Raw genomic sequence first — 21,145 nt, 5'->3', positions numbered from 1 at the left:
CCCACTGACACTAATGATGAGGCACTATTCCTCCCACTGACACTAATGATGGAGCAATATTCCTCCCACTGACACTAATGATGGGGACAAATTTCTACAACTGACAGCAACGATGGGGCACTATTCCTTCTCCTACTGACCACAGTCACTATGCAATTTTTACACCTACTGACCACCAGGCCGGGGGCAATGTGGCACTGTTTACTCCCACTGAGGCTGGGGCATTTACTAGTTTCACTGGCCACAGGCCAGGCCTCCTCAAGTCTGAAGGACTGTAACCTGTCCCATTGTTTAGAAAGTTTGGAGACCAATCTCCCTGCTCTCCTATTTCAAATGGACCATGCTTGGCATAGAAGCACATCCCTCCCAGAATGGTAAGTTTTCTGGTTGGAGACTGTAATGCAATGCTGGATGCAATAACTAAAAGCAAGTCATATACATATAATACACAGGTAGTCACACACACACACTACAGGTACATTTAACCAGCACTTACACCATTAATTATTCTAAACATGTGAATGAACACCAGCCCTGGCACATCATAACATTCACTTGGCACTCGAAGAAATAACAGAATCCAACTGCAATATTCTTGCACTGTCAAAACCTCCACATTTATTATCACACAACACACAGGAGGATATATCTTATAGTCCATCACAATCTGCATAATAACACACACCAATGATAATATGAGCATGAAATAGACAAATCTTTTGACAGCATCACAGTATAGAATTAGTACATTATTAAAACTATGGGAAGACAGGAAGGAACAGACCCCATCGGAACCATACTGCACAGGGGGTCGAGGGGAAGCCGTAAACGAGACCAATCGATGAGCCCATATAGCCTTGGCAAGAATACCAGCGTCAGAGCATCTTCGTCTGCTAGGAAGGCTGTTCCCCATCCATTACGCTTGAGCTCCCCGATTTTAAACCCTTTTTCTGGCAGCTTTCCTGAAGTGGGTGGGCGCCACACCCACTCTAGGAGGAGCTAGCAGAAAGGTTCCATGAAGATAACAGAGTCATGCCCAGCCACTACACTGAGCTATCTAAGAATATCACACTTTTACTTCAAATCTGCTTCTTATCTACCCTAAACTTAAAGATTTTTATCTTCTCAAGCAAGTAGACATCTTTAATTGCACAAACAAGTTCTTATCTTCTAACGTAACATTTTGAGATGTCATAAACACGTTTAATCCCACGAACAAGTTCTTATCTGCTTTAAGCAGTCTAATATCTTGTGACTCTGTTCCTTTAGCCTAGAGAAATGACATCAGTCACTTCTCATGCTCCTGGCATCTGGGCAACGCTGCTTTATTGTAAAAATTACCCAAGAAACAAAGGGTCCAGGGCCAACACATTTCATAGGCATTGCAGCGTCCTCCAGTAGTCAGACTTGTGCTGACACACCCCTGCATAGCCATTCACTGGGAAGATCAGTGTACTGCCGTTTCTCCACCCTCCACCTCTCTGAGCTCCTCAGAACACAGATTATGTGATTACTTATATAAAATGGAAAAAGGTATTTATAATGTTTTTTATATGTATACATGAATGTATTGCCTTTCGTTTCTATAATAAACTGAATGGTTTGTTTTACAAGGTGATCGTTTACAATCACTTTAAGTCAGGAAAAAATTGACCAGGAAGTATAAAGCTAAACGTCACCCTAAGGGGGAAGTTCCACTTTATGTACCCCCCCCCCCCCCACACCCCCACACACACATTTAGCATATTACATTTTTTTTTGGAGAGCAGGCACCTAGTTTTGATACTGAATGAGGAAAGAACAAACAGAGGGTGCACAGGCCTAGTGCATTACCATAAAAATGTTCAATAACAAAAGTAGGTATTGTACTCACAAACGACAATAAAGTCAAGGCATGTCATAAAAGAACAGCTGGGTCAACACCGCGCTGAGTAACAGTCCGCAATAGAGAGTGTAGACATCCAATAGACTGATGCATTTTGAGGACTTGCCTCTTCCTCAGTGGCACTAGGCCTGTGCATCCTCTGTTTGTTCTTTCCTCATTCAGTATATTTGGATTTCCCCGGTCTATTGAGGGCAGCAAGGTGTGCATGTTCCAGGACATTCTTAATGTCGTTGTAGCCTGCATCGAGTCTATCCCCAAGCGCAGGAGCATTTGTGTTTGCTGGTACCTAGTTTTGATAGGTACCCGCTCCCACTTCCTTGGCAATCTGAGTGAAATTTAGCCCGCTCTTTTTGCCCGCAGCCTTCTGGGACAGGTTACAGGTTCAAGAAGGCTGTAGGACCATTCACAAAGCGCGAAGGGAAGCTGACTGTGAAGCTGCAAGGACTCATAGCCGGCTTCCCACTGAGAGGGACCGCCGAGCGGCACCACTAGCACTCCACTGGTCAGGCGTGCCCAGAGCGCGGAGTCTAAGCCCCAGGGTACTTGTTCACCAGGGCCCCTGATGGTGGGGATGGACTTGTAGTACCCCGAGACCAGGTCGCCTCTACTGAGCACACCTGTCAGTGGTAGTGGTGTTCGCCAGGGGCTCCAACCAGGGAGAGCCAGATGTGAGGAGGTCGGGTGACCCCGATGGGATGGATGGATGGATGGCTGAGCAAGTGCGTAGTCAGACAGGCCGAGTCGGTATTGTAGAGGACGGTAAGGTACAAGGGAGCAGGCAGAGAATCGTCGGGTCACACGCCAGGTCAGCAGCAGGAGGTCAGATCTAATAAGGGGCATCCAGGGAGAGAGGTCAGGCAAGCAAGGGTCTGGGCAGGAGAAATCAGCAAGGTCAAAGGCAATCCGGGTCAAAAACTTACTAGGCACAGGTACAGGAACACAGGAAGCAGGTAAGACCAGAAGGCAACGAAATGACAGCTCAGGGACCTTTAAATATCCCGCCCTGCGCTGCCATTGGTGCCCAGCGGGCGGCCGCGGCTTCTACTGCGCATGCGCGAGCTCGAACGCCGCGGCCGGCCCGGACCTAGTGCCCGTGTACTAGGTGGAGCAGTGCGCCTGCGCCGGGACCATCGCGGCAGGGATCGAGGAGATCCCTGACACCCACAGTAAACATACCGGTGCTGGGGACCCGAAGACCAGTAAGGAACCGGCCCTGGGAGAGGACAGCGCTGGATCCCTGGACAGGCGAGTGTCCTTTTAGTAAACGTCAGCAGCTACTCGTATTTGTGGCTGCTGATTTTTAATTTGTTCTTCCTAGGGTGAAGATCCTCTTTAAATTATCTTATATAAGCAGAATTTTTGTCAGCAGCTTTCATAACCTTCTTGTAGTCAGGAGAGATCGGAGAAGGACAGTCTCCTGGAATCGTTCTTCGCAGTCTGTGTAGGAGACATTCGCTCCATTAGACGCTTTGGAGTTTATTTACTAAAGCTGGAGAGTCCAAAATCGGACTCCCTTCTGCATAGAAACCAATCAGCTTCTAACCTCAGCTTGTTCAATGAAGCTTTGGCAATGAAACGTGGAAGCTGATTGGTTGCAGAAGGGAGTCTGATTTTGGACTCTCCAGCTTTAGTAAATAAACCCCTTTGTGTCTCACCGTGACTGAAGAGTTAGGAGAATCCACTGCCCAATATGTCTCTGGTAGAGTTTTCATCGCTCTGATATGTTTCCTTATGTTCCATTAGCCCTGCTTCACACTGACAGTGCGGCACATCGCATTTGATTCGCGCAGGAACCGCTTTGCATTCCTGTGTGGTGCAATTTGAACCATACATTTTGTATGGCTCAAATTGCAACGCATCTGCACCAAAATAGTGCAGGACCCTTTTTTTTTGTCCATGCTAGAATCGGATTGCATGGGTGTTCACATCCACCTTGCAAAAGACATGTTTCAGTGACTTGAGTTGCATTAAGACAGCACCCTTTGAAATGAATGTATTTTGACTTGTCTTGCAACTTTATGTGTTGCAAGTCGCATGATAATTTGCAGCGGTGTGAATTGGGACTTATTCTTTAGTCAGTAAGATCACTGCCGATCAGGGGCAGACTGACAACTCATGGGGCCCCCGGGCAATAGGGATCATGGGGCTCCTGTGTCCTTGCCCACACTCAAAGCACACCCAAAAAAGCCTATAAAAAAGGTACCATGGGGCATTTCATGGGGCCCCCTACTGATCCCGGGTCCTTGGGCAGTGCCCGAGTGCTCAAATGGTCAGTACACCCCTGCTGCCGATGCTTCCTCTCAGTTGGCACTCTGCCATTATGTGATCAAAATTTGTTGCCATGTTTTACTGTTCTCCACCTTGTGCATCCTAAACAGATAAATACACCTCCTTCAGTTTACTATACATGCTGCTACTTTGTGTCACTTGAAAGATATATCGTATTCTTCATGCACACCAATCATGTGTATTGCCCACTATCACCATCTCTTCTTCCCATCTCAATTGAAACTCCATCACAGGGTTCTTCAAATTATGGCCCATGGGCCACATCCAGCCCACTACAAAAAAGTTGTTTCAGCAAAGCCGGCTGGCTCGTTGAGTGAATTGTAATATGGGCACTGGCACATCTGCTGCCGGCCAAGTACTCCCAGATGCAGAGCCGGCACAAGCATAAGGCTGCTTAGGCAGCTGCTTTAGGGCACCAGGATGGGGGGAGGAATCCGAATCCCTCCAACCAAACCCGAGATGTCAGTGTTGGGTGAAGTGGAGGAGGGGGTTCTCTCTCAGGACTGTCTGTGATTGATGGGGGTCCCCCCTCTCCTCGCCCACTCCATCCTGATCCTCATCTTCCCCTTTATGACTAGAGAAAGCCACCAGCTGTGCCTGGATGAAAGGGAATACTCTGATGGGGCTCTCTTGGATGTTAAGGGGGGACTCTGATGGGCACTCCTGGATGTAAGGTGGGACTCTGATGGGCACTCCTGGGTGTAAGGGGGGACTCTGATGGGCACTCCTGGGTGTAAGGGGGGACTCTGATGGGCACTCCAAGATGTAAAGGGAAACTCTGATGGGCTCTCCTGGATGTCAGGGGGGGCACTGATGGATATTCCTGGATGTAAGGGGGGACTGTGATGGGCACTCCTGGATGTAAGGGGGGACACTGATGGGCACTCCTGGATGTAAGGGGGGACACTGATGGGCATGCCTGGATGTAAGGGGGGACACTGATGGGCACTCCTGGATGTAAGGGGGAACTCTGATGGGCACGCCTGGATGTAAGGGGGGACACTAATGGGCACTCCTGGATGTAAGGGGGGACACTGATGGGCACGCCTGGATGTACGGTGGGACTCTGATGGGCACTCCTGGATGTAAGGGGGGACTCTGATGGGCACTGCTGGATGTAAAGGGAAACTCTGACGGGCTCTCTTGGATGTAAGGGGGCTATGCTGGGCACATCTAAATGTAATTGAAGACTCGGCTGGGTACTCCTGAATGCAAGGGGGGGGTTCTGCTAGGCACTCCAGGATGCAAGGGGGGGGACCTGATCGGCACTCCTGAATGTAATTGGGTGATTCTGCTGGGCACACCTGGATGAAATGGGGGATTCTGCCGGGCACTGCTGGGTGTAAGGAGGGACCTCTTCATTTAAATTGTATTTGAATTGATCTTTTTTGGCCAGTGAATATTTATAAAATGAACAATTTGGTCCTGAAACATTTGGAGACCTTCCCTCTATCACTTTGGCCTTTCAGACACTTATCTCTACCAGAAACGTGTTCCTCTGCAATCGTTGTCCAGTATTCGCTCCGATTGCTGCCTCAAGGTATAGAACAATACTATTATTACTATTCATTATAGCAATAATGTGACTACAGAAAATAATCGGCTTACTGTAGATTGGCTATTGTGACTGCTCTTCACTGCGGGTTCAACACTTTAAGCGAAGTGCTGCAAATATGAACAATTCATTAATTGTAAGTGGTTACTATAATATCTAACTGGGTCATCTAACCATGAGTTCACAATGTTGTACACTGTACATTGAATCATTTGTCTTTTTTGTGGTATTGGATCATTGGATGATAGTATGTATATTACTATATGTATTTTTTTATGCAGCACTCTTATTGTTTGTATTATTTTAGACATTATACATCTGTGTTGTCTTTTAACATAGGATGCAAAGGTTGTTATTTTTTGATACATTAATATTTATTATTTCTTATTATTCATTTTATGTTTTTAGCACATATATATTTTCATTCATTTTAGATAGCTTTGATAAGTTACATTATACCGTACCTCTATAAACAGGTGTTCAGTGTTTTTTAGATCTTATTTTTATTTCTCTGCCCTGATGAAGGGGAAGTTTTGAGCCCCAGAAACATGTTGGCATTGTCTTCTTTTATGAAGATTAACCACGTGCCGCCCTGTCACTGTAGATATACGGTGGCAGGGCGGCACTGGCAGGCAAAACCACGTTTTAAAATGTGTGTTTTGTAAACAGCTGGGGGGGCGCGCGAGGCGCGCTGCCGCCGCCCTATCTGTCCCCCCAAACAAAATTTACATCCTTTTTTTCACACAAATAGAGCTTTCTTTCGGTGTAATTTGATCACCTGTGCGCTTTTTATTTTTCACGCTATAAACAAAAAAAGGCCAAAAATTTTGAAGAAAAACAATATTTTTTACTTTCAGCTATAATAAATATATAGTAAACTCAAAGTTGATTATAAATTTAGGCCAAAATGTATTCTGCTACATGTTTTTGGTAAAAAAAATCCCAATAAGTGTATATTGATTGCTTTGTGTGGAGGTTATAGTGTCTACAAACTATGGTATAGATACTGCAATTTACGCCATTTTTCTGCTATACAGCGCTGCACTAGTTTAACGGACAATTGCGCGGTCATGCAATACGGTACTTAAATGAAATTTACATCCTTTTTTTTCCCACAAATTAAGCTTTCTTTTGGTGGTATTTGATTGCCTGTGCGGTTTTTATTTTTTGCGCTATAAAGAAAAAGGCTGACAATTTTGAGGAAAAAAAAACAACATTTTGGACTTTTTGCTATAAAACATGTCCAGTAAAAAAAAAAATGCAAAAATAAAATTTAGTCATAAATTTCTGCCAAAATGCATTCTAAGTGAAATTCCCAAAAAATATGGCCTGTTGAGGGTACTTGAGGGCTGAGGTTGGGAACCGTTGGTGAAGATCAGCCAGCTGAGAGCCAAAACACGGTTAAATCACCACCATTTCCACACCATCGGGTGGAAACAGATACAGCTTTTGGGATCTAGTGCCACACATCCTTCTAAAATGTCAGACACAGATACAGTGAAGGAAATGCATATTTGGGCTGATGTTGAATGTTTGCCCACTCACAAAGAAATGATTGGTCTAAAAATCGAATATTCGGTGTATTGTAACACTGAGAGACAGAATAGCAACAACAAATTCAGCAGAAATGCATGTCTAACAAATGATGACTGATCAGCATGTTCATGAGGGAAATAGGTATTTGATCCCCTATCATTCAGCAGGATTTCTGGCTCCCAGGTGTCTTTCATACAGGTAACAAGCTGAGAATAGAATCAGTCTCTTAAAGGGAGTGCTGCTAATCTAATTTTGTTACCTGTATAAAAGACACCTGTCTACAGGAGCAATCAAGCAAACAATCAGAATCCAAATTCTCCACCATGGCAAGGACCAAAGAGCTGTCCAAGGATGTCAGGGACAAGATTGTAGACCTACACAAGGCTGGACTGGGCTACCAAACTACCGCCAAGCAGCTTGGTGAGAAGGTGACAACAGTTGGTGCAATCATTCACAAATGGAAGAAAACACAAAACAACTGTCAGTCTCCCTAGGTCTGGTGCACCATACAAGATCTCACCTCGTGGAGTGTCAATGATCATGAGAACAGTGAGGAATCATCCCAAAACTACACGTGAGGATCTTGTCAATGATCTCCAGGCAGCTGGGACCACAGTCACCAAAAAAACAATTGGTAACACACTACGCCGACAAAGATTGAAATCCTGCAGTGCTGCAAAGTCCCTCTTCTCAAGAAAGCACATGTCCAGGCCCATCTGAAGTTTGCCACTGAACATCTAAATGATGCAGAGGAGGACTGGTGGGAAGTGTTGTCAAATGAGACCAAAATCCAGCTCTTTGGCATCAACTCAACTCGCCGTGTTTGGAGGAGGAGGAGGAATGCTGCCTATGACCCCAAGAACACCATCCCAAATGTCAGACATGGTGGTGGAAACATTCTGCTTTGGGGGTGTTTTTCTGCTAAGGGGACAGGACAACTGCACCGCATCAAAGGGACGATGGACGGGGCAATGTACCGTCAAATCTTGGGTGAGAACCTTCTTCCCTCAGCCAGGGCATTGAAAATGGGTCGTGGATGGATGTTCCAGCATGACAATGACCCAAAACACACGGCCAAGGCAACAAAGGAGTGGCTCAAGAAGAAGCACATTAAGGTCCTGGAGTGGCCTAGCCAGTCTCCAGACCTTCATCCGATGGAAAATCTGTGGAGGGAGCTGAAAGTTCGAGTTACCAAACTTCAGCCACCAAACCTTAATGACTTGGAGAGGATCTGCCAAGAGAAGTGGGACAAAATCCCTACTGAGATGTGTGCAAACCTGAAGGCCAACTCCAGGAAATGTCTGACCTCTGTGACTGCCAACAAGGGATTTGCCACCAAATACTAAGTCATGTTTTGTGAAGGGGATCAAATCCTTATTTCCCTCATGAACATGCAAATCAGTCATCATTTGTTAGACATGCATTTCTTTTTAATTTTTTGTTGCTATTCTGTCTCTCAGTGTTACAATACACCGAACATTCTATTTTTAGACTGATCATTTCTTTGTGAGTGGGCAAACATTCAAAATCAGCAGGGGATCACAGTTACAGTATTTCCTTCACTGTATAGTAAATAAAGCTAAGCATTGGTACAAACATTACAGCAGTGGAAAGGAAAAATATGAAATGTTCTACTTGCAGACTTGCTTGATTCCCCTAGATACAATAAAAGAGCTAATGTGTGTGACAACATCCGCAGTCCATGATTATACCAAAACAAAGACTTTTTGGGTGCTTATTAATTCTATAGGCCTCCGATTCACAGGCTCATCAACTTGAGATCCAAGCAGCTCATTGCCAGACATTTTGTTACGCCTCATTGTGGCACCCAGAGCAATTACATGAAAATGTCGCCATAAATGTGAATCCTGTACAGTAACCTCCCAATCTGACATTTCTGAGGCTGACTTCCAAGCACGGTGTATGCGAGATGATAACACGGCGATGGAAACTCATGGGAATGAAATCTGAAATTCAAAGCAGGAACAATATTTGCATGTGTACAAGCTCCCTGACAAAGGAAGTTCTTTTGCTGCAGTTTGTTCATCATCATGCCAGACAGACGCGCTGTAAAAAAAACATTCCATCACGGCGTCCGTCCCATCATTCTGGACAGGAGTGGATTTCATAGTCGGCGTGGGTTGCAGCTTCTGTCCCTGTTCTTCCCGCTACTAATAATCCTTTACAGCTACAACTTCTATAGACCTAAATCTACCCACAAGATGGGAATCACTTACAGAAATTGGAGAAAAACTAAAAAGTGTTAAATAGCAATGTTACTATACCCAACCAATCAGATGCTTTTATTCATTGGGGCAACGATCAGCGTTATCATCTTTCATCTCATAGGGGTTGCAGGATGGTTCCTCTATCCAAGTAAATCTACATTTCTTCTTGGGGGGGGGAGATTACAGGTATTTCTAGGTCAGGTAACACCATATTCGTCTAGCATGTTCCAGGTCAGCCGCAGCCAATCCTGATGTTTCTGGCAGTGGAGTAACCGAATAATATGCTGTAGACCACCTCAGCTGGAACTTTTTAAAATGAAGGATCTGCAGCTCAAGTTGAAGATATTCCTATAATGATACGGATCTTTGGTAGGAAGAAAAAAGCAACCGAATTCCTGAGCTCCTGCGCTGGACAATGGACTCAACAATGTCAATATCCCCACGTGTATGAAAGGAATTCAAGCCTTGCTGCCCTCAACAGACCAGGGTAATCCAAACAGAACTGTATATCAAGAGACAAAGAGAGGGCACACGGGCCTAGTGCATTACCTTTAAAAATGAGATTTATTGATAAAAAGTAAAATAGTCACAAGACAAATAAAATCAAATGGAAAGCATGTCACAAAGGATGCAATGTGGTCCAAAACCCCTGAAGGTAGTCTGGTGGGGGACAGTAGACCTCTGGATAGCTGATGGTTGACGCGTTTCGAGGTTGAACCTCTTCCTCAGAGCCTTTCGCTCATTTTTAAAGGTAATGCACTAGGTCCGTGCGCCCTCTCTTTGTCTCTTCATATATGATAATGATCTTGGGCTTATGGGGAGATGAGGCCAACAAGCCTATAGAGAAGCCTGCGATGTTGCTATAACCAACCAAACAGAAGCTTTTATTCATAGGAAAACAATCAGCATCATCATTTTCCATTTCATAGGGGTTGCAGGATGGTTTCTCTAGCCAGGTAAATCTCCAGTTCTTCTCGAAAGAAGATCATAAGGTGTTTCTAGGCCAGGTAAGAAAATATTCCTCTAGCATGTTCCAGGTCAGCCACAGCCAATCCGGATGTTCCTGGCAGTGGAGTACCCAAATAGTATGCTGTAGACCATTTCAGTTGAAATCTTGAATTGAAAGATCTGCAGTTCCACTTGAAGATCTTCAGCTTATGGGAAATGAGCCCAACAAGCTTATAGAGAAGAATGCAATGTTACTATACGGAACCAATCAGATGCTTTTTAATCACAGAAAAATGGTCAGCATCATCATCTTCCATCTCATAGGGGTTGCAGGATGATTTCTCTATTCACACAAATCTCCAGTTCTTCTCAAGAGGAGATCAAAGGTGTTTCTAGACCAGGTAAGAAAGTATTCCTCTTGCATGTCCCAGATCAGCCACAGCCAATCCTGAAGTTCCTGGCAGTGGAGTACCTAAATAGTATGCTGTAGACCACACCAGCTGGAACCTCTTGAATTGAAGGATCAGCAGCTACATTTAAAGATCTTCCTATACTTCTACAGATCTACAGCTTACGGTAATAAATCCAACAAACTTATAGCGAAGACGAGAAGACTGCAATGCTACTATAACCAACCAGATGCTTTTTATTCATATAAAAATGATCATCATCATCTCCCATCTCATAGGGTTTCAAAGATGGTATCTCAATACAGATAAAACAATTCTCGGGGAAAGAGGGAGAGAGATTGAAGGTTTTACTAGGCCAAGTGAGAAAAAATTCCTCCAGCATGTTCCAGGTCAGCCACAGCCAATCCGGATGTTCCTGGCAATGGAATACTCAAATAGTATTGTAGACCATTTCAGTTGGAATCTTGAATTGAAAGATCTGCAGCTCCACTTGAAGATCTTCAGCTTATGGGAAATGACGCCAACAAGCTTATAGAGAAGAAAGCAATGTTACTATACGGAACCAATCAGATGCTTTTTAATCACAGAAAAATGGTCAGCATCATCATCTTCCATCTCATAGGGGTTGCAGGATGATTTCTCTTTTCCCATAAATCTCCAGTTCTTCTCAAAAGGAGATCAAAGGGGTTTCTAGCATTTTTTCACGCCAGCCTAAAATTGTTGCACAGTACTGTATATGCAGTATATATACACATACATACGTATACAGCATATACCTATTGTTTGGCGGTGAAGATGTACCAGGAGCCTCAGATCAGTGGCAACCCTTCTGTTTCTCTGTGGACTTGTATGCCCCCCCCCCCCCCCCATACAGCAGTAGATGAATTCCCCACTCTCCTACAAGGGCGACACACTGATCAGTGTTCCAGAACCCAGCGCTGAGGGTGGGCTTGCGAGATCCTGAGAATTAGTTAAAATCCCAGCACAGTCCTGCAGAAACTGGGGGAGCTGATAGGTGTGAGAGAGTGTTGTCACCCTAGGTCAGGAATGCTCAAAAAGCCTTGAAAAAACTCAAACTAACCCCATTTAAAAAATAGTAAACAGCTGCCACAAATTACATTTTGTTGCACTTTTATAATTTTCAGCACTTAGCACAATACATTAGGAAACAAAACTTTTAGGCCTCATGCACACTGGTTTTTTCTAAATGTTGTTTCTCCTGACAGGAGAAAATCAGTGTTAAAAAATCACCTATTTTTTTTTTCAAACCAGTTCAGCAGAGTAAGCGACGTTTGGTGTCTGGGTGTTTATTTAATTGGCCAGAACTTTAACCCCTTCATGCATAACAGTAAAACAAATCTAAATGCTTAAGCACAATTTTGCAATGTTGCCATGTGTTAGCAAAACCGTCCATATCACCACAACTACTTTGTACATCCAGGTGAATTATATTTTTTCAGGACAAATTGGGCTTTCATTTGGTGGTAAATAGTAATGGATATCTCCTGATTTTTTTTTATCAAAGGAAAACTGGCCCAAAATAGTAAAAAAAAAATGTTTTTTTTTAATTAGCTGTGTGTTTCTTGTTACTACCAAAACCTACCACCAAAGAACAACCCAAAATTAATTTTCCAGCTCTTGACGATCGCAGCGATACCAGATATGTGTATGTTATTTGTTGTTTGTACCTGGAGTACAGCCCAAAAACAATAGTGCGCATTTTGTTTTTGTCTTTTTTAGTGTCACTGACATTAACACTAACTGACACAGATACCAATTTTTTTTTTAAATCCTGACCTTTGACCCTGACCTTTTGATCTTGACCTTTGACCCTGATCTTGACCCAAACACTAACCCTGGCACTGAACTAGATCAAACCTTGATCTAGGTATTTTTTCTTTATTTTTTCTTATATTTTTTAATATTCATCTTTTTTTTTTACAATTTTTTTTTTCCCTCTATGCCAGGAGTTAGAGAGATACAATGTATCTCTCTTCTCCATTCATAGAGAGAGAAAAAAAAAAAACAAGGGGGCCGGGCTGCACAGTGTCTGATCACTGTGATAGCCAATCAGAGGCTATCACAGCAATCATGTGACCCGGAATCGGGAGTCCCGGGTTCCAATCGTTACAACGGAACTTGGGGCTCTTAGTGACACAGCGGTCTTTGTGCTGGGAGCGCGCTGTGCGGCCCTATGGAAAAAAGCCCAGTTCCGTGACGTAGCATATTTATGTGACGTCGGCGTCAAGGGGTTAATTTAAATGAATAAATGCAAAAGTGCTAAATGCACCTAGTGCTTGGGCGCGTTTAAACTCGTTGAGCAGCATTCAGCGTTTCAAAATTCCCTCTCCTGAATTTGATTTTAGGGCGTTCAGAAAATGTTCTCTAAACTCCCTTGCTACTAAACATCTATGTGTGCAGGAAAAAAAAAAACAGTCAAAACCATGAGTTTTGGAGTAGTGTGCATGAGGCCTAAAAAAAAAAAAAAAAAATCACTTTCCCTGTATATGGAATTTATTTCAATTTCAGCTGCACATGTGTAACACTCTCTTACCTTCGCAGCAAGTTCAAGGCCGACTTTATCAGCTTCCGTCTCCAAAGTCCGGCTATATGGTCTCTCGAACACATACTGCAAGAAAGAAGATGGACGCTTTTCAGACTCTGGTGGGTTCAAGGCCTTTTCAAAACACATCACATCAATGTTTCAGAAAAAGTGTGAAAATTCCCAGATGAATCCTGAAGAGGGATATTTTTACCGTCACCATCCGGCAGGGTAAGACAGGCCCTGACCTCCCGGAGGCCGGACTGTGAGCCGAGGAAATGAATGCATCTAATAAGAGGCATATATCAGCTTCTGGCTTTGCTGCAGTCAGGCGGGGGCAAGAAAGTCAATAATCAATTCTGCTGCACAAGTGCTGATTAAATCAGGCTGCTGGCAGTGCGATAACCTGTGTGCAAAGTGCAGAAACCCACAGACTTTGTAGACACTGGGGGGAGATTTACTAAAACTGGAGCACTCAGAATCTGGTGCAGCTGTACATGGGAGCCAATCAGCTTCTAACGTCAGCTTGTTCTATATCCCTAGGTTCACATCTGTGCGGGTGGTGCCGCTGCGGATCCGCACGAAAATCTATGCAACCGCACCACCCGCACAGAGGAATGCGGACCCACGGGTGGGTGACATTAGTTCGAATGGCACGCCGCCCGCACTGGAAAACCCAACCGTACTGGAAACCTCGGCTGCGTTTTCCAAAGAAGTGCAGGGACTTCTTTCCCTGCGTGTCACAGGCATGGGAGTCCATTCAAATCAATGGGCTCTTGTGCCCGTACAAATCGCGGCCCACACGGCCGCATAGATGTGAACCGGGGGTTAAGCTTTGACAATAAAACCTGGAAGCGGATTGGTTTCTATGCAGAGCTGCACCAGATTTTGCGCCATCCAATTTCAGTAAATAACCCCAACTGTATGATTAACAAAGACTGCAAATTCCAGCAGCAATAATCTGTGCAATCCTGTGGCGAGAAGAGAGGTGCGTACAAACAGCCGCTCACCCCACAAAAATGCAGCGACAGGCTGACTGCGGCCACAGCTATTTGTAAGGGTCGTTCACATGTGCTTTGATCTCTGAAGAGCAATCCACGTTTCAAGGAGCATTCGACAGGCGGCGAGGAGGCAATTATATTGGTGTGTACCAGGGGCGGGTTGACCATTCGAGCACTTGGGCACTGCCCGAGGGACCGGGGTCAGTAGGGGGCCCCGTGAGATGCCCCTGGTACCTTTCATTGGCTTTTTCATAGGCTTTTTTGGGTGTGGGCTATCCCCTATTGCCTGGGGGCCCCATGAGTTCTCAGTCCGCCCCTGGTGTGTACTCGGTGTAGAGATATTCACCCTGAGGTCATCACAGAGGACAAGGGGGCGCTCTTTACGTCTGGAGGAAAAGAAATGTAATCTCCAAACACGGAAAGGTTTCTTCACAGTGAGAGCTGTGAAAATGTGGAATAGACTCCCTCAAGAGTTGGTTGTGGCCAGCTCAGTGGATTGCTGGAGGAAAGTCCTGGATTCTTTCTTGGATGCACAGAATATAACTGGATATAACATTTATAGGTAAAGGTGATCCAGGGAATATCCGATTGCCTCTCGGGGGATCAGGAAGGAATTTTTTCCCAAGCAGGAGCAAATTGGATCGTGCTTTGCTGGGTTTTTTTGGCCTTCCTCTGGATCAACTGTGGGTGTAGGATTTTTCTTTTTGGTTGAACTGGATGGACTTTTGTCTTTTTTTAGCCAGACTAACTATGTAACTATACTTCTATTGGGAAGATATTGGAGAGGTAAACCCCTTGACACTGCACTAGTTCCCCAAAAAAAGCAACAGCTATAACTCCTGCCATGGCATGTCTACACCCTCGACCGCTGCCTCTGCAGCTAAAGAAGGTTGTGGTTGGACGGCGGTAAAAGAGCAGCTTTTACTGCCCTCCAACCGCTAGTGTGAACAAGCCCTGAGTGCAGTTAGGGACAGATGATTGTGGCTGGATCAGGGGCGGACTGACAACTCATGGGGCCCCCGGGCAATAGGGGATCATGGGGCCCCTGTGTCCTTGTCCAAACTCAAAAAAGCCTATGAAAAAGGTACCAGGGGCATCTCATGGGGCCCCCTACTGACCCCGGGCCCTCGGGCAGTGCCCGAGTTTCCAAATGGTCAGTCCGCCCCTGGGCTGGATGCAGTCTGTCTGTCCCTAACCACAAACAATCACTGCCTGTGTGAACAACAGCGAAGAGTCACGTATAGCTGCGGCTGCCATCAGCTTATCATTGCTTTATATGGGCTAAGTGGCTGCAGCTCTTCGTGCATACAAGTCATTTCAGCTACAAGAATCAAAAACATATTTTCTAGACAGGGGCGGACTGACAACTCATGGGGCCCCCGGGCAATAGGGGATCATGGGGCCCCTGTGCCCTTACCCAAATTTAAAAAAGTCTATGAAAAAGGTACTGGGGCATCTCATGGGGCCCCCTACTGACCCCGGGCCCTCGGGCAGTGCCCGAGTTTCTAAATGGTCAGTCTGCCCCTGTTTCTAGCACAATGTGAATGAGGCCATAAATGGACAAAAACTGTATTTGTTTGGATGCCGTACTACTTTATTAAAGTAGGAGCTCCACCCAAAGTTAATATTCCAGTTCAGTGCAGCTTGCACGATTGCTGGCTTCCAGATGGTGACAACACAGTTGACCATGTGTGCACAGTGGGGTTGATTTACTTAGGCTGGCCATACGCTATACAATTTTCTGTCCAATTTCCTTCAACTATGTAGTGCAAGGGCCTGCCTAATTGGATACAATTGAAACTGGGCAGCACAGTGGCTAAATAGTTAGCACTTCCGCCTGGCAGTACTAGGGTCGTTGGTTCGAATCCCAGCCAAGGCACCTCCTGCCTCGAGCTTGCATGTTCTCCCTGTGCCTGCGTGGGTTTCCTCTGGGTACTCCGGTTTCCTTCCACACTCCAAAGACATGCTGGTAGGTGAATTGGCTCCTGTCTAAATTGTCCCTAGTATGTGTATGTATGAATGTGAGTTAGGGACCTTAGATTGTACACCCCTTGAGGGTTAGGGACCTTAGATTGTACACCCCTTGAGGGTTAGGGACCTTAGATTGTACACCCCTTGAGGGTTAGGGACCTTAGATTGTACACCCCTTGAGGGTTAGGGACCTTAGACTGTACACCCCTTGAGGGTTAGGGACTGAAGTGAATGTATAATATGTTTGTAAAGTGCTGCGTAAATTGACGGCGCTATATAAGCACCTGAAATAAATAAATAAAAAGTGTTCTTTAGGTTTGACTTCCTATTATATGGTTTTTGGTAAATCTAAAGCAAAATTCTCAAGAAAATTGTATAATGTATGGCCAGCCTAATGCCCCGTACACACGATGAGAATATCGGACGTACAATTGGCCGTTTTTTTTTTTTCGCCTGCTAGTCTCACATCGAAAGTGAAAAGGTTACTAAAGATGCTAAAATTCTCCTATGAAAGAAAAGAATTTTTGAAAGTGATGTCATGTATTGCGTTGTATTTGTATTGTATTTTCAGACGACTACTGAACTGATTAAACGAAAATCGTATGATCTGGTATCGTACGAGAAACGTTTTTGCGCTTGTCCCTTCGGATATTGTCGTACGAATTGTTGTGATCGGCTCTCAAAAGCTGTGTACTGGGGATGTGATGGTGTTCGGTATTGGCGTTCTTGGACCCCTGCTCTTTGGTTTTGTTATATTATATATTATTTTTTTTCCCCTTTCTCTTTGTACTCCTGTCTTTCTTTTTCTGTTTGTTTTTGGTGTGACAGTGGATAGCTGCTTTTAGTTTGTTACAGTCAGAGTTGCATCAATGTTCTTGTAATTTATGTGCCATTGATAGCCCCTGCGTGGGCGTACCTTTTGCCCTGTTGGCGTTAGAGCACTGTTTTTTCTATTTTTTTAAATTTTTTATATGTGCAATTGATAGCCCTGCGTGGGCGTGTTTTGTTGCCTCTGTTTTATACTGTTTAAAAATTAATAAAAAACACTGAAATCTAAAAGCTGTGTACTAACGATCCGATTATCAGACGATCGGTCCTCTTACGAAAATTTTCGTACAATATTCTTATGCAGGCCATAGATGGGGAGAAAAACGGCCGATTTTTCTTTTAAAAAACGAAAAATCGGTCGTTCAAGCGGCCGACGTTACCACCAATGGTGAAAAAAAAAAAAAATCGGCCGATTTTCATCCCGTCTACAGCCGGCAAAAAGTGTCCCTGCAGAGAGCTCTGCTATTTCTTTGACAGTTCCTTGACATTTACAGTGGTTGCAACAATGTATCTATTTGTATCCATTTAGGATACAGATGTTTTTATTCAGAAACAAATAGATACATTGTTACAACCGCTGTAAATGTCAAGGAACTGTCAAAGAAATAGCGGAGCTCTCTGCAGGGACACTTTTTGCCGGACTGGAATTCCTCTTATTTTTCATCCTTCTTCTTCTTCTCCTTCTTCATCATCATCCTCTTCTTCTTCATCATCATCCTCATCTTCTTCTTCATCATCATCCTCATCTTCTTCTTCATCATCATCCTCTTCTTAGTCATCATCATCCTCTTCTTAGTCATCATCATCCTCTTCTTCTACTTCTTCATCATCATCCTCTTCTTCTACTTCTTCATCATCATCATCCTCTTCTTTTTCTTCATCATCCTCTTCTTCTACTTCTTCATCATCATCATCCTCTTCTTTTTCTTCATCATCCTCTTCTTCTTCTTCTTCATCATCCTCCTCTTCTTCTTCTACTAATTTTTCATCATCATGATCCTCTTCTTCATCATCATCCTCTTCTTCTTCTTCTACTTCATCCTCTTCTTCTTCATCATCCTCTTCTTCTGCTTCATCATCATCCTCTTCTTCATTATCATCCTCTTCTTCATCATCATCCTCTTCTTCATCATCATCATTCTCTTCTTCTTCTTCTACATCATCATCATCCTCTTCTTCATCATCCTCTTCTTCATCATCATCATCCTCTTCTTCTTCATCATCATCATCCTCTTCATCATCATCCTCTTCTTCATCATCCTCTTCTTCTTCTTCATCATCATCCTCTTCTTCATCATCATCCTCTTCTTCTTCTTTATCATCCTCTTCTTATTTTTCTTCATCATCATCCTCTTCTTCTCCTCTTCATCATCATCTTCATCCTCTTCTTCTTCCTCTTCTTTTTGTCTTCCTCTTGCAGGTCACTGCTCATGCGCAGATTTTTTATCGGTAAAAAATCGGCCGATTTGCCCATTATTGCCGCGAAAATCGGCCGATCAGCAAAATCGGACGATTTTTTTTCCAACTTTACCGAAAAAAAAAAAGGCCAAAATACCAAAAAATGGCCAAACAAATAGCCCACTAACGATCCGAAAATCGGCCGATTTTATTTTCGGCCAAAAAATCGGCCGATTTTCGACCCATCTATGGCCTGCATTATAGTGTGTACGGGGCATAAGACTGGAGAGTGCAAAATCTGGTGCAGCTGTGCACGGTAGCCAATCAGCTTCTAATTTCAGCTTGTTCAATTAGGCATTGACAAAAAAAAAAAAAAAACTGGAAGCCGACTGGTTTCCCTTCAGAGCTGCTTCAGATTTTGCACTTTCCAGTTTTAGTAAATCAACCCCACTGTTTCTTGTATGGCTGGCTTCTGGTCTCTGCCACAGGAACATGTGACAGGGTGGAAAAGCAGGAGTACAATTTGAAGACAGTTGCCACCAGGGGCGGACTGACCATTTGGAAACTCCGACACTGCCCGAGGGCCCGGGGTCAGTAGGGGGCCCCATGAGATGCCCCTGGTACCTTCTTCATAGGCTTTTTTGAGTTTGGACAAGGACACAGGGGCCCAATGATCCCCTATTGCCTGGGGACCCCATGAGTTGTCAGTCCGCCCAATTAAGGGTGATATCTTATTTTTATAGCTGCTAAGCAAACATTGTGCCTTCTGCCCTCACCTAAATGCCAGAATCTTGTGCACTGGGGCCTTATCCAAGGACACCACCAAATTACTAATTCACTCCTTTGTCATCTCTCACCTTGAGTACTGAAACTCCCTCCGCAATGGCTTCCCTTTACAAGGGCTAACCCTTCTTCAGTCTTCCATGAATGCTATTGCCAGATTTATCCATCTTACCGATGGCTCAGGGTCTGCAAACCCTCTCTGTCAATCCCTCCACTGGCCTCACAACTCTGTCCCGAATGACATCACCAACATCATCTCAAAATATCAACTGAACTGTCCTTTTGCTCCTCCTAAGACCTCCAAGCTCTCTAGCTCCCCTGTCAACTGCTTCATTGCTCACCTCCTCTGGAACTCTCTACACCAATCTGTATAGCCATCTCCTACTCTGTCCACCTTTAGGGGATCCCAGAAAACTCATCTCTTCAGGGAAGCCTATCTCACATCCAGCCAGCAACTGAATCTTCAGCCGGCCACAGATGGATCGAATCTCAGCTGGTTCAGTAGGGACCAGCCAAGATTCAGTCTATCTATGGCAGTGTTTCTCAACTCCAGTCCTCATGGACCCCCAACAGGTCATGTTTTCAGGATTTCCATTATTTTGCACAGGTGATTTGATCAGTTTCACTGCCTTAGTAATTACCACAGCTGTTTCATCTGATGGAAATCCTGAAAACATGACCTGTTGGGGGTCCATGAGGACTGGAGTTGAGAAACACTGATCTATGGGCAGGCTGGTTGTACTGACGTCGATCCATCGATCCACTTCACTACAACCAGCCTGGCAGGTTATTTTAATGCAATCACTGCCGATGGCTATAGCTGTCAGCAGTGATCACTGCGTTCTGCCATCAGGGAAAGCTCCCTGCCGGCAGAACACGATAGCGCTGTGGGAGAGATTCCCCCATCAACAATGAATGCGCTTAGGGGGAATCGAGCAATTTTCTTTCCTGCAACCCTTGGGGACGATTATTGTTCGGTGTTGGCTGGTTCAACAGAAACCGGCCAACATTCGGCCTTTGTATACAGCAGCCTGTCCGGCTTCTGTAGAACGTGCATGCTGGAAAACCATCCGCTGACCGATGTGTTCCGGTGGGGAAGTCGGTCCCCCTGTCAGAACACAATAGCTCAGTGGGGAGATCGCTGTGCTAACATCGCATAGTTAGTACAGCGAGTTCCTACTAAGCTCCTCGTTTTCTTTTTAGTTCAGCCCAGTATAGTTTGTACCAAGCATAACTTTCTCAAACAACTCATTCCCCCATAGGTATTGTCTTTTGTACGACTTCCCTTCCCTTTAGATTTCATGACCAGAGCCCCCCGTATCCTCCGATCTCCCTTTATTCCGTAAAATGTTTTGCAAATTGTTGGCACTATATAAATCCAGTATTATAGTAACACAAATAATAAATAGGCTCAATGGATATCAACTGTGTGATCCTCATGTCCTTACCTCTTGTAATTTAGACTGGATCCAGTGGCCGAGCACAGCAAGACTGTCCATAGGGCAGATTGCCCAGATCATGACTAAAGAGATCATAAAAAGGAAATCCAATAAATGGCTCACACTGACCTTCTCTGCCTGAAAGGAAAATATTAGAGCTTTTTAGAGTCTATAATGAACAAGATAATTCAACGAGAATCTCCTTCCAATATGAAATGCACAAATATTGCAGCTCATTTTCAAAAACCATTTCTAAGGGTAAAAGATTTCTGCCATAGAAAAACAACTGTGATTGTTTGGTGGGGTAAAGCATCCATTCCTTTGATGTCAGT

General features: G+C 44.5%; 1 protein-coding gene across 1 annotated transcript in view; it reads right to left on the bottom strand.

The window, feature by feature from the left end:
• Nucleotides 1-21,145, bottom strand: part of OMA1 (OMA1 zinc metallopeptidase) — a 113,760-nt gene that overhangs the window by 47,012 nt on the left and 45,603 nt on the right. The window contains exons 4-5 of the mRNA XM_089656553.1: nt 20,823-20,951; nt 13,406-13,480 (exon numbers count right to left, since the gene is read on the bottom strand). Coding sequence (XP_089512679.1) covers nt 13,406-13,480; nt 20,823-20,951 — 204 coding nt within the window. The remainder of the gene's footprint in view (nt 1-13,405; nt 13,481-20,822; nt 20,952-21,145) is intronic.

Source organism: Staurois parvus, unplaced genomic scaffold (genome assembly GCF_062004578.1).
Source record: "Staurois parvus isolate SC_StPar_1 unplaced genomic scaffold, SC_StPar_1.0 ptg000917l, whole genome shotgun sequence".
In the NCBI taxonomy this organism is placed as follows: domain Eukaryota; kingdom Metazoa; phylum Chordata; class Amphibia; order Anura; family Ranidae; genus Staurois; species Staurois parvus.
Note: the sequence above shows the minus strand (reverse complement) of the source record. Positions and strands in the feature narration are given on the sequence as shown.